General features: G+C 39.5%; 1 protein-coding gene across 2 annotated transcripts in view; it reads left to right on the forward strand.

The window, feature by feature from the left end:
* Positions 1–2: 2 nt before the first annotated feature.
* The window catches only part of CUTC (cutC copper transporter), a 34,876-nt gene continuing 20,020 nt past the window's right edge, over positions 3–14,858 (forward strand). For both annotated transcript variants that reach the window (XR_006887406.1, XM_046652198.1), the window contains exons 1-3: positions 3–198; positions 3,121–3,192; positions 6,379–6,438. Coding sequence is in view for 1 of the 2 variants with exons in the window: in XM_046652198.1 (XP_046508154.1) it covers positions 138–198; positions 3,121–3,192; positions 6,379–6,438 (193 nt within the window). In the remaining variant the exon portion in view is untranslated. The remainder of the gene's footprint in view (positions 199–3,120; positions 3,193–6,378; positions 6,439–14,858) is intronic.

A 14,858-nucleotide genomic window follows, 5' to 3' on the forward strand; every position in this document is an offset into this window, starting at 1 on the left:
CGGGGGCTGCTGGGGCGTGGACATCGGGGACGCGCAGGGGCGCGAGCGGCTAGGAGGACGCGCTTCTTTGGTCGCGCGCGCCGCAACCCGGGCCCTGAGTGGAACCCGAATACGCACGAGGGAGGACCGGGTCGAGCATGAAGAGGCAGGGGGCCTCCTCCGAGCGGAAACGGGCGCGGATGCCGTCCGGGAAGGCCGGTGCGGAAGGGGGCGGGGAGGGGGCGCTTGGCCCAGTTCGCTCTGAGGGGCGGGCCTGCGAGGGTTCTGACCGGTGGATTAGTGGCGAGTTCCTCGGACTAGTTTCCCCGGCTGCTCACAGCCCGCTGCGCGGCACCTTCTCTTAGTCCGGCTTGAAACGTGTGGAGACGGGGCCCTGAGAAGGGCGTGTAGCGAGAGCGGCCGGGCTCCGGAGCCCGATGCGTGGGTTCGAATCCTGGCGCCACCGCGTACCGTCGTGCGGCCGTCTTCAAGTTGAACTCTCAGCCTCACGTTTCCCATCGCCGCGCCAGGAGCCGGTGCCCCCTCACGGCGCGCTGCGGCAGTCGAGCGCGGAGCGCAGTGCCCAGCCTGTGGTGACCGCTCGGGATCCTTTAGCAGCTAAGGCGGGGGGCGGGGCTTGTCCCCCAAACCAGCCAGCTACCGAACGGCAGAGCCTGTGGCTGCCGCAAGTCCCGAGTTCTTCCTGCCACGCCAGGGTAGGATGGGAATTTGGCACATCCTTCCTCCGTGAGCTCTTGGTTCCTCCCAGCCGGGGGTCCTCAAACTTTTTGATGTCAGGACCCCTTTACTCTTCTAAAAATTGAGAACCTCAAAGACCTTTTATTTATACAGGTTAAATCTGTCAATGTTGACCGTATTAGAAATTCAAACAAATTTTAAAAATGTTTATTAATTAACTCGAAAATAACCATAATAAACCCATTACGTGTTAACACAAATAACATTTTTTATTGAAAAATAACTACTTTCCTAACCGGAAAAAAAAATAGAAGAGTGCCAGTGTTTTGTATTTTTGCAGATGTCTTTGCTATCTGGCATACTGAAATTCCCATACGTGGATTCTCACACGTGCTCCCGCATTCAATCTGACGTGTCAGGTAGCCTCCGGAAAACTCCACTTGTGAGAGAACCAGAGTGAAAAAAGGCAGATAAAGTCTTAGTATTATTTTGAAAGTAGTTTTCGCTGCACAGAGTCTGAAAGAGTCTTAGAAGCCCCCAGAGATGACTGGGCTACCACACTTTGAGAACTGCTGCTCCAAACAAGTGTCTTCTTTAATCCCTGCAAATAACATTTTTTAGGACAACTGCCTTACTCAGCCTCCTGTGTAGCTATTTGTGTGCATCCCCTCCCTCTCTTGGCCAAAGTCGTTTTTTATGTGAGGCAAATGGTACCCCTGCAGCATTGTCCGGTTAGATAGATCCGGCAGCTGAGGTGGGTGGCTGTGGGAAAACTCATGGAATTAATGCAGTGCTGTTGATGAAGAGCACAGAGCCGCACTTCACTCTTTCACAGTTTGAGACTGATGCCCTTCTTTTAAATTAATGAGGCAGTTGCAATTTGATGTTAGCAGATGATAGATTTTTTAATTTTCAAATTAAATGCTTTTTAAAAACATCATAAAAGCAATATTGAGTAGAAAAAGACCGAGCAATATAGACAATTAAAAAGAAGAAAGTAAAAATTCCAAATCCCACCACCTAATAGTAACCATTATTAGTATGTGGTGAACATTTTTTCCAGCTATTATTATGTGAAAATGCGTTCAGTATTCATAATTTTTAAAAAATTATGTGCTTAGCTTAGAGGGAAAAAACTCAAAACTCTGTTTTCATTCACACTTTTTAGTGTACATACATGAATTTTTGTGAATTTGTAGTTATTCAACCTTCAGTAAATCTTTGTGTGACTCTTGTGTTCCATGGTTGACATTGTGCTTGCTGTGGGTAATCATAAAGATTTCTCACATAAAGACCTTACTTAGGAACTTTAGGTCAAGTAAGAGTGATGAGACACCTATCTACGTGAATAATGAGAGAGGAAATAATTACTGTTTAAAGAGATACAATTAGAGTTTTAAAGAGGAACATATAACTTACGAAGAGTTATATGAGTTCAAAAAAGGGAGATACAGTTTCCCTCTTTGGGAGAAAGGAAATGTCATGAAAATGTGATTTTTACATGAGCCTTGGAAGATTTTAGCATTCAAAGATGGAGCTGGAAGGACTTTTTTTTTTTAAAGATTGGCACCTGAGCTAACATCTGTTGCCAATCTTTTTTTTCCTTCTTTTTCTCCCCAAAGCCCCCCAGTACATAGTTGTATATTCTAGTTGTAGATCCTTCTGGTTATGCTGTGTGGGACACCGCTTCAGCACGGCTTGATGAGCAGTGCTAGGTCTGTGCCCAGGATCCAAACCAGCAAAACCCTGGGCCGCCGGAGCATGCAAACTTAACTACTTGGCCACAGGGCTGGCCCCTGGAAGGCCTTTGTGGATTGAGTAGATGGCATAAGCAAGAGCAGCAATGGGGATTGAAGGCAACTGGAGGCACATAGAGGAAATAATGTGTATTTAATTAATAACTAAAACTTTTTGCACACTTAGTAGATACTATATCTACTTTACATGTATTGTCTCATTTTATCCTCCCTACTCTGAGGTAGGTACTAAAACCTACTGTTTTTTATAGAAAACTTAGGCTAAGTAACTTGTCTAGAATCATACAAATACATAGTAGGCCAGGATTTGAAGTCCCTCACTGGTCTTAAACATATATTCCTTATAAAGAAGTTTAAACATACTCTCCAGGCATTGAGAAGCATTCAAAGAATCTTGCCTTAGAATGTGATGATGAGATCTGTGTTTTAGGAAGATTAATTTGGTATTTAGGGTATGTTTTTCTGAGTATAATTTCTTATACATATGTCTGTGTTCTTATTTCACAGCCCAGAGACATCAATTTAGCAATAACGTATCTTATTGCATCCATGGGCCCTGGCGTACTTACCTACTTCCCTTTTATTGGATGTTTGGATTTTGGCAGCAAAATGTAAAATATTTGTGGTAGATTGGCCTTGATGGATAGTACCATCATGAAATTGCATTGTTCTCCATGTATTTTAGGAGCAGCGAATGGATTTCTCATGGAAGTGTGTGTTGATTCAGTGGAGTCAGCTGTAAATGCAGAAAGAGGAGGTAAGAGAAATTGGAGAATGACGGTTGGCAGTCCTTTTAAGAGTCTAAAAATGAATCCTATGAACTGACCTTGAGAGCTCTTATGATCTCTAAGGATCCTAGTAATCCTTTTGAAAACAACAACCAACTAGAAAACCTACTGGAAAATTATGATTTTCTAGTTTTACTCTTGCAATAGGTCACATTTTGAGACAAGTGTCCCCAATAGGGCTTACTCACCAACTTCATTTTTTTATTGAACTTAGCAAAGATTTAGTTTTTTCAAACCATTGATTTGAAGATGATTTTAGAGATTGTTGCCGTTTTTATCATCAGGACTTTTATCATTATCTTTTTTTGCTTTTGAACATTATCTATTTTTACCTCAAGGTTTCTTTTGCCCTCTGAGCCTGCTTTAATGGGAAACATAGAAATTCCCATCATCTCAGGATCAGAAAATTTTGTACACAAAGTGGAGAGAATAATGTGAATCCCCATGTACCCGTCACTCAGCTTTAGCTGTTGTCAATACATGGCCAGTCTTTCACCACTATTAGGGGTCAGCAAACTTTTTTTGTAAAGAGCAACATACTATGTGTTTTCAGCTTTGCTGGCAACATTTGGTCTCTGTCATATATTCTTCTTTGGTTTTATAAATAATTCTTTGAAAATGCAGAAACTATTCCTAATTTGGCAATAAAAAAGAATGAAGTACTGATACATACTACAACATAGATGAATCTTGAAACATTATTCTAAGTAGAAAAAACTAGTCATAAAATATTCACATATTATATGATTCCACCTACATGAAATGTCCAGAATAGGCAAATTTATGGAGACAGAAAGTAGATTAGTGGTTCCCTAGGGCTGGGGAGACTGGAGAGGTGACTGCTAAGGGTACAAGGTTTCTTTTTGAGGTGATGAAAATGTTATAAAATTGATTTTGGTAATGGTTACAAAGCTCTGGAGTATATAAAAACCACTGAACTGTGCACTTTAAATGGGTGAATTGTATGATATGTGAATTTCATGTCAATAAAGATGTTATTTTTTAAAAACACTTAAAAACACTTTTAACTTGCAGGCCGTAAAAAAAAAAAAACAAGCTGTAGGCCTTTGGCTTGTGGCCAAAGTTTACTGACTGCTGATCTATATTCCTACCTTTCCTCCTCCATACCCAGGTTATTTTGTAGCAAATCCCAGACATCACGTCAATTCATCCTCAGAAATTTCAGTATATATCTCTAAAAGATAAGGACTCTTAAAAAAAATAGTAACCACAGTATCACTAACATTTCTTAAAAAAATAGGGGGCCAGCCCAGTGGCGCAGCGGTTAAGTTTGTAGGTTCCACTTCGGCGACCTGGGGTTCACTGGTTCGATCCCTGGTGTGGACATACACACTGCTTGGCAAGCCATGCTGTGGCAGGCGTCACACATATAAAGTAGAGGAAGATAGGCACGGATGTTAGCTCAGGGCCAGTCTTCCTCAGCAAAAAGAGGAGGATTGGTGGCAGATGTTAGGTGAGGGCTAATCTTCCTCAAAATAATAATAATAATTTCTTAAGATCATCAGAAATACCCAGTTAGTTTTCAGGATTCCCTGATTAGCTCATAGAGTTTTGTTTTGTTTTATAGTTCTTTGAACAAGATCCAAACGTTTCATTTGTTTGATATATCTGTTAAGTCTATTTCAATCTATAAGTTTCCCCTTCTTTTTTCTTTCTTTTCTTTCCTTGTGGTTTGTTAAAGAAACAGTGATTTTCATCTTTTAGAGTATTCTACGGTCTCAACTTTGCTAATTATATATGTAGCATCATTTAAAATGATGACTCTGACTCCTTTATTTCTTGTAAAGTTGTAGGTAACACAGAGGCTTAATCATTCAGATTTGAGTTTTTGATAAAGCTACTTTATAGATAACATTGTTGTACTTCTTGTTGCATCACATCAGGAAGGTATAACATCTTAGTGTTTTCTGTTTTTGTGATGTTAAGATTGATCAGTGAATTCAGCTGTTGTCAGCCTGATCCATCCTTTATAAGGTTTCCTGTCAGCTTTCACCTAATTTTAGCAATGTGTATTTTAGTAGGCTTTGCAAAATGGTACTATATTAAGCCTAACATTTATTTTCCATTTATTAGCAGTATACCTCTGCAAAGAAGAACTTTTCTTCATCAACTGTTTCGTTATACTGAGGTTCAGTTTGTACAAGGAGGGCAGGATAAATGCTTGCTTCTTTTCCCTATTCACAGAATTTTGCGATAATGAGTTTGTTCTCTCTCCTCCAGTGAATTGTTTTATCATTATGAACCTAGATTTAGAAATATTTGATATGTTTTAATCCACTGTAGTTATTGATGCTCAAAATGTCCCATCTTTGGCTGGTAGGAGCCTTTCCAAGCTGGCTCCTGAGACCCTTTGACATGACCCTGCAGTCTGATAGTTCTCTTGCTTTCAGTATTTTCTTATTCTTGAAATTATCCTGATTTACACTACTTAAAAAGTAACTTGTCCTTTTTTAAAGCTTAGAATAATAAAGACTCTCTTGGAAAAGATTCTTTTCTTTTCTTTTCTTTTTTTTTGAGGAAGATTAGCCCTGAGCTAACTGCTGCCAATCCTCCTCTTTTTACTGAGGAAGACTGGCTCTGAGCTAACATCCATGCCTATCTTCCTCTACTTTATATGTAGGATACCTACCACAGCATGGCGTGCCAAGCGGTGCCATGTCTGCCCCCAGGATCCAAACTGGCGAACCCTGGGCTGCCGAAGCAGAACGTGTAAACTTAAGCACTGCACCACTGGGCCGGCCCCAAGATTATTTTCTTATCAACAAAGAGTCAGTGTTCCTCTGTGGTCAATCCCAAAACTTCTGTATTCTAAGTCACTTCCTTGTACCTGCAGAGGCAACCCTGTAATACAAAATTTTAAGAGACCTAGCTTAACTTGAATTAACTCTTAAATTTGACTATCAGTAACACATTGTGGGTTGTAGAATATAGTTGGGATTAAAAATAGAGTTTTAGTCTACTTTTATAATTTGATTTCTCTCGGTTTCCAAGACTCTTTGTTCTATATTTGGAAAAAATGTTGTTTGCTATTTAATAAGAGTTTATTTGGGACAATAATTTTTGAGTAATGCTTTTAAAATTTTTCCTTAATTTTTAAAAATTTGCTTTGCTGAGCAATGTTTTTTTTATTACAGGTGCTGGTCGGATTGAATTATGTTCTGGCTTATTGGAAGGAGGAACCACACCCAGCATGGGTAAGTGTCCATGTTTTTTGATTTTCAGATTTTCTTATAGGAGTTTCTAGAACCTGGAGACAATTGATAATCTGTTTCATTGAGATACTCTACTAATGTTACTAATGTGGTAACTATGCAAGTGCTTATGGTTGTAAATAACCTTGTCTGTCAAATGTGTGCTCAGATAGGTGTTTTTTTCCTCATACATCAAAAAGTTGAGAGGTAGGGGGAAGTGACATCAGCAACATGGCAGAGTGAGCTGTTCACTTTGTCTCTCTCCCTTTGAACTACAACTAAATGAACATTCATTGATCAGTGGAGGATACCTGCAAAACACATCAGGACGCCTGAGAGACCCACACAGCTATACATCGGAAGGTGGATGGACTACCCCCCAGGGAGGTAGTGGAGATAAGTGAGCACTGTCTGGCATCCAGGCAGCCCAGCACACACGTACAACTACTCTCCCAGCTGGAGCACTCATAGCACCACTGCAGCCCTGAGGGTGGGAGTGCACCATGGCATGATTGCAGGAACAGGTGACAGCAGCCCTGAGCCCCTGCATAATTGCTTCCTTGTCCGGTGGGAGAGCCTACAGTGCCGTCTGGTCCACAGGGAGCTGCTCAGGCTTGGACCCAGTGGGGAGGCCCTGCCTACCCAATACAATGGCTGGTGTGACCTAGGAGCAGACAGCAGCGGATCTGCACACCCAGGCAAACGAGCTCCCAGCTGCTGCAAACACCCATAGTACCGCTGTGGCCCCAAAGGGGGAAGGGCACGTCTTGACGGGTCTGTGGAAGCAGGCAGTAGCAGCCCTGATCCCCTGCGTGATTGCCTTCCTGTTCGGTGGGAGAGCCCACAGGGCTGCTGTGGTCCCAAGGAGTGGCCCAGGCTTGGACGGGCACAGCTGACAGGGATCACAGTGGACTCAGAATACACGGCTCCTGCCCCCCACGCCCACCCCCCACCCTGACGGCAGGTGGAACCTGTAATCAGACACTATCACTATGTGAAAGCAGAAATCCACTCCATCAAGTAGGATGAAGAAATATATTAATACTCCAGACCAGAAGGAAAAAGACAAACACTCAGAAATCAATCCTGAAGGCACAGAAATCTACAATCTAAATGACAGAGTATTCAAAATAGGTATCATAAAAAAACTCAACAAGTTACAAGAGAACTCATACAGTTCACTGAAAACAGGAACAAAATTAATGAACAGAGGGAATTCTTCCCAATAGAGACTCAAGCTATAAAGAAAAACAAATCAGAAATGTTGGGGAGGAAAAACACAATGGTTGAGATAAAGAAAAACCTGGAGTCCTTAAATAACAGAGCTGATACTATGGAGGATAGAATTAGCAATCTAGAGGGTAGGAATATCAAAATGCTTCAGAAAGAGGAGAGAACTAAGACTAAAAAGAAATGAAGAAATTCTCTGAGAAATATCTGACAATTAGGAAATGCAACATCAGGATTATAGGTATTCCAGAGGGAGAAGAATGGAAGAAACGAGCAGAGAGCTTGTTCAAAGAAATAATAACTGAGAACTTCCCAAACCTGGAGAAGGAGCTGAAATTACATGTAAATGAAGCCAGTAGAACTCCTAACTACCTCAATGTAAAAAGATGTTCTCCAAGGCATCACAATCCCTGACTTCAAAACATACTACAAAGCCATAGTAATCAAAACAGCATGGTACTGGTACAAAAACAGGTGCACAGATCAATGGAACAGAATTGAAAGCCCAGAAATAAAACCACACATCTATGGACAGCTAATCTTCGACAAAGGAGCTGAGGGCATAAATGGAGAAAAGAAAGTCTTTTCAACAAATACTGCTGGGAAAACTGGACAGCCACACGTAAAAAAATGAAAATTGACCATTCTTTTTCACCATTCACAAAAATAAACTCAAAATGGATGAAAGACCTAAAGGTAAAACCTGAAACCATAAGGCTTCTAGAAGAAAACATAGGCAGTACACTCTTTGACATCAACATTAAAAGGATCTTTTCAGGCACCATGTCTTCTCAGACGAGGGAAACGATAGAAAGAGTAAACAAAGGGCACTTCATCAGACTAAAGAGCTGCTTCAAGGCAAAGGAAAACAGGATTGAAACAAAAAAACAAACCACCAGATGGGAAAAAATAATTTGCAAGTCATATATCTGACAAAGGGTTAATCTCCATAATATATAAAGAACTCACACAACTCAACAACAAAAAATCAAACAACCTGATCAAAAAAATGGGCAGGAGACATGAACAGACATTTTTCCAAAGAAGATATACGGATGACCAATAGGCACATGAGAAGATGTTCATCATCACTGATTGTCAGGGAAATGCAAATCGAAACTACACTAAGATATCACCTTACACCCATTAGAATGGCAAAAATAACCAAAACAAAAAGTAACAAATGTTGGAGAGGTTGTGGAGAAAAAGGAACCCTCATACATTGCTGGTGGGAATGCAAACTGGTGCAGCCACTATGGAAAACAGTATGGAGATTCCTCAAAAAATTAAAAATAGAAATACCGTATGACCCAGCCATCCCACTACTGGGTATGTACTCAAAGAACTTGAAATCGGCAATTCCAAAAGTCCCATGCACCCCAGTGTTCATTGCAGCCTTATTTACAATAGCCAAGATGTGGAGGCAACCTAAGTGCCCATCAACTGATGATTGGATAAAGATATGGTATAGATATACAATGGAATACTACTCAGCCATAAAAAAGGATAAAATCGTCCCATTCACAACAACATGGATGGACCTTGAGGGTGTTATGTTAAGTGAAATAAGCCAGATAGAGAAGGACACTCTTTGTATGACTCCACTCACATGTGGAAGTTAAACATGTAGACAAAGAGAACAGATTAGTGGCTACCAGGGGAAAGGGGGAATGGGGGGGATGAGCACAAAGGGTAAAGTGGTGCACCTACAACACGACTGACAAACAACTGTACAACTGAAATTTCACAAGGTTGCAAACTATCATCTTCTCAATAAAAAGTTAAAAAAAAAAGACCTTCTTCAAGGCATATATTAGTAAAACTGGCAAAGTCAATGACAAAGGAAAAATATTAAGGGCATCACAGCAGAAGAAAATAATCTATGAAAGAATCTCTATCACACTTTCAGTGGAAACCTTACAGGCTAGGAGAGAATGAAATGATATATTCGAAATTCTGAAACACAGAAACTTTCAGCCAAGAATACTCTATTGAGTGGAAATGTCCTTCAGATGTGATGAAGAAATAAAAACTTTCCCAGATAAACAAAAGCTTAGGGAGTTCATCACCACAAGATATGATCAGAAAGGCCCTCATACCTGGAAAAAAAAGGGGAGGAGGGGTTACAAAGCCTTGAGCAAGAAAATAAATAGGCAGAGAAAATCAGAAAATTGCAACTCTCTATCAGGACAGATAGCAAACAATTATAACTCTAAAGATAAAGGGAAGGAAAACATAAAAAATAAATATACTCACTTCATTTTAACCACCAATTTCACAACACAAAACTGAGTAAGTTGTGACAACAACAACTTAGAAGGGGAAGTGGAAAGGGATGGAACCTGCTTCGACTAAGGGAATAAGAGGCTATCAGAAAATGGACTAGCTCATCTATGAGATCTTTTATACAAACCTCACAGTAACCACTAAACAAAAAATTGGAACAGAGACACAAATGATAAATAAAGAGAAAACTGAGAAAACCATCATAGGGAGCCATCAAACTGAATTGGCAGTCTGAAATACATGGGACAAGAAACAAGGGAAATACAGAACAACTGGAAAACAAGTGATAAAATGGCAGCATTAAGCCCTCATATATCAGCGTAAATGGATTGCATTTCCCAATCAAAAGGCACAGTGGTGGATGGATTAAAAAACAAGAGCCAACAATATGCTACCTCCAGGAAACACATCTGAGCTCTAAAGACACACAGGCTTAGAGTGAAGGGATGGAAGATGATACTCCAAGCTAATGGCAAACAAAAGAAAGCAGGTGTTGCCATACTTATATCAGACAAAGTAGACTTTTAAGATGAAAAAGACAATGAGGGACAAAGAGGGGCAGTGTATGATACAAGGGATGCTCCAGCAAGAAGACATAACACTTATGAACATGTGTATACACCTAACAGGACCACCAAAGTACAAATGAAAATGGAGACAAATGAAAATACACCATACCAACTCATAGGGGATTCAGCAAAAGCAGTCCTAAGAGAGAAATTCATAGGAATATAGGCCCACTTTTAACAAAAAAGAAAAATCTCAAATAAGCAATCTTAAACTACACCTAACAGAAAAAGAACAACAAACAAAGCCCAGAGTCAGCAGAAGGAGGGAAATAATAGAAATTAGAAAAACAGAAATAGATGAAATTGAAACAAAAAAATAATAGAAAGAATTGATGAAACTAAGAGCTGGTTCTTTGAAAAAATAAACATAATTGACAAGCCCTTAGCCAGACTCACTAAGAAAAAGAGAGAAGGCTCAAATAAATAAAATTAGAAATGAAAGAGGAGGAATTACAACAGATATCACAGAAATAGAACCGATTCTAAGAGAATACTATGAAAAACTATATGCCAACAAATTGGAGAATCTAGAAGAAATGCCTAAATTCTTTGACTTAACACAACCTCCGAATACTGAACCAATAAGAAATAGAGAATCTGAACAGACCAATCACAAATAAAGAGGTTGAAACAGTAATCAAAAACCTCCCCAAAATAAAAGTCCAGGACAAGATGCCTTCTCTGGAGAATTTTACCAAACATTCAAAGAAGATTTAGTACTCATCCTTCTCAAACTATTCCAAAAACTTAAAGAAGACACAACACATTCTAACACATTTTATGAGGCCGACATCACCCTTATCCCAAAGCCAGACAAGGACAACACAAAGAAGGAACACTACAGGCCAATATCACTAATGAAGATAGGTGCAGAAATCCTCAACAAAATATTGGCAAACCAAATACAGCAGTACATCGAAAGGATTATACACCATGATCAAGTGGGATTTATACCAGGGATGCAGGGATAGTTCAACATCTGCAAATCAATCAGTGTGATACACCATATTAACAAAATGAGTAGTAAAAACCACATGATCATCTCAGTAGATGCTGAGAAAACATTTGACAAGATCCAACGTCCATTTATGATAAAAACTCTCAATGAAATGGGTATAGTAGGAAAGTATCTCAACATAATAAAGGCTGTATATGACAGACCCACAACCCACATTATACTCAATGGGGAAAACTGAAAGCCATCCCTGTGAGAACAGGAACAAGACAAGGGTGCCCACTCTCACCACTCTTACTCAACATAGTACTAGAGGTTTTGGCCATAGCAATTAGGCAAGAAAAGGAAATAAAAGATAGCCAAACTGGCAAGGAAGAAGTGAAATTCTCACTGTTTGCAGACAACATGATCTTATTTATGGAAAACCTTAAAGAATCCATTGGAAAACTGTTAGAAATAATCAACAGCTACAGCACAGTTGCAGGGTACAAAATCAACTTACAAAAATCATTTGCATTTCTGTACTCTAATAACGAACTAACAGAAAGAGAACTCAAGAATACAATCTCATTTAAAACCCCAACAAAAAGAGTAAAATATCTAGGAATAAATTTAACCAAGGAGGTGAAAGACGTATACAATGAAAACTATAAGACATTACTGAAAGAAATCAATGATGACATAAAGAAATGGAAAGATTCCATACTCACAGATTGGAAGAATAAACATAGTTAAAATGTCCATACTACCCAAAGCAATCTATGGATTCAGTGCAATCCCAATCAGAATCCCAATGACATTCTTCATGGAAGTAGAACACAGAATCCTAAAATTCATATGGGGCAACAAAAGACAGCAAATAGCTATGGTAATCCTGAGAACAAAGAACAAAGCTGGACCATCACAATCCCTGACTTCAAAACAATACTACAGAGCTTTAGTAACCAAAATAGCATGGTCCTGGTACAAAAATAGACATACAGATCAAGGGAACAGAATTGAAAGTCCAGAAATAAAACCACACATCTACGGATAGCTAATCTTCAACAAAAGAGCCAAGAACATACAATGGAGAAGGAAAAGTCTCTTTCAATAAATGGTTTTGGGAAAACTGGACAGCCACATGCAAAAGAATGAAAGTATACCATTATCTTTCATCATACACAAAATTAACTCAAAATGGTTTAAAGACTTGAAGATAAGAGGTGAAACCATAAAATTCCTAGAAGAAAATATAGGCACTACACTCTGACCCCAGTCTTGGAAGGATCTTTTCAAATACCATGTCTACGTGGGCAAGGGAAACAAAAGAAAAAATAAACAAAAGGGACTTCATCAGAACAAAACAAAAAGGCAACCCACCAAGTGGGGGAAAATATTTTCAAATCGTGTATCTGACAACAGGTTAATCTCCAAAATATAGAAAGAACTCACACAACTCAACAACAAAAAAACAACCCAGTCAAAAAATGGGCAGAGGATATGAACAGACATTTTTCCAAAGAAGATCTGCAGATGGCCAGTAGGCACATGAAAAGATGTTCAACATCACTAATCATCAGGGAAATGCAAATTAGAACTACATTGAGATATCACCTTACACCCATTGGAATGGCTATAATTACCAAGACAAAACATAACAAGTGTTGGAGAGGATGTGGAGAAAAGGAAGCCCTCATACACTGCTGGTAGGAATGCAAACTGGTGCAGCCACTGTGGAAAACAGTATGGAGATTTCTCAAAAAATTAAAGAATTGAGGGGCCAGCCCGGTGGTATAGTGGTTAAGTTTGTGTGCTCTGCTTTGGCAGCCCTGCATTTGCCGGTTGGGTCCTGGTTGCTGAACCTGCATACCGCTCATCAAGCCATGCTGAAGTGGCATTCCACATAGAATAACTAGAAGGACGTACAACTAGGATATACACCTATGTACTGGGGCTTCAGGGAGAACAGAAAAAAAGAGAAAGATTGGCAAAAGATGTTAGCTCAGGGCCAATCTTCCTCACCAAAAAAAGAAAGAAAAAAACACATTCTTTTAAAAAAATTAAGAATCGAAATACCATTATGACCCACCTATTCCACTACTGGATATTTATCCAAAGAACTTGAAATCAACAATTCAAAGAGTCTTATGCACCCCTATGTTCACTGCAGCATTATTCACAATGTCCAAGATGTGGAATTAACCCAAGTGCCCATTGACTGATGAATGCATAAAGAAGATGTGATATAAATATACAATAGAATGAATACTACTCAGTCATAAAAATGGACAAAATTGGTCCATTTGCAACAACGTGGATGGACCTTGAGGGTATTATGTTAAGTGAGATAAGCCAGACAGAGAAAGACAAACACTGTATGATTTCATTCTTATGTGGAAGATAAACAAATACATGGACAAAGAGATCACACTAGTGGTTACCAGAAGGGAAGGGGGTTAGGAGGTGGGCATAATGGGTAAAGGGGCACATATATATGATGACAGACAAATAACAACATGGAACTGAAGTTTCACAATGTTATAAACTATTATGACCTCAAAAAATAAATTGAGAGATAGGTAGTTGCTGTAATATTGGTTCAGTTTCTCTGTTGTAATTTGAAGGACCAGAGTTTTTTTTAGTCTTTCATCTGGCATTCTCGGTATATTGATTTTTGTCTTCATTTATCCCCTCCTGGTGTTTGTGCTATTGTCATACATTTTACTTCTACATATGTCAAAAACTCTACACTAAGTCAATTATCTTTTTTTTTCTTTCGAGGAAGATTGGCCCTGAGCCAACGTCTGTTGCCAGTCTTCATCTTTTTGCTGGGGGAAGATTGTTGCTGAACTAACATGTGTGCCAATCTTCCGCTATTTTGTGTGGGATGCCACCACAGCATGGCCTGGCGAGCAGTGCTAGGTCCATGCCCAGGATCCGAACCTGCGAACCTGGGGCCGCCGAAGCAGAGCACATGAACTTAACTACCACAACACCAGGCCGGCCCCAAGAATCAATTATCGTTTAAAGAGATTGAAATAATAAGAAAACAATCATATATTTACCCATGTGTAGTTACCATTTCTGGTGCTCTTCATTCCTTTGTGTAGATCTGTATTTCCATCTGGTTTCATTTTCTTTCTGCCTGAAGTAATTCTTTTAACATTTTTTGTAGTACACATGTGCTGGTGATGAATTTTTTCAGCTTTTGTATGTCTGAAAACATCTTTCCCCATTTTTGAAAGATCTTTTTGCTGGATGTGGAATTTTAGGTTGTTTTTCAATTTAGGTTGTTTAGTTTTGGGGTTTTTTTCATTACTTTAAAGATATTTCTCCACTGTCTTCTTGCTTGTTTTGTTTCTGATAAGAAATCTGCTATCATCCAAACCTTTGTTCTTTTC

This window comes from Equus quagga, chromosome 2, assembly GCF_021613505.1.
Source record: "Equus quagga isolate Etosha38 chromosome 2, UCLA_HA_Equagga_1.0, whole genome shotgun sequence".
Lineage (NCBI taxonomy): Eukaryota > Metazoa > Chordata > Mammalia > Perissodactyla > Equidae > Equus > Equus quagga.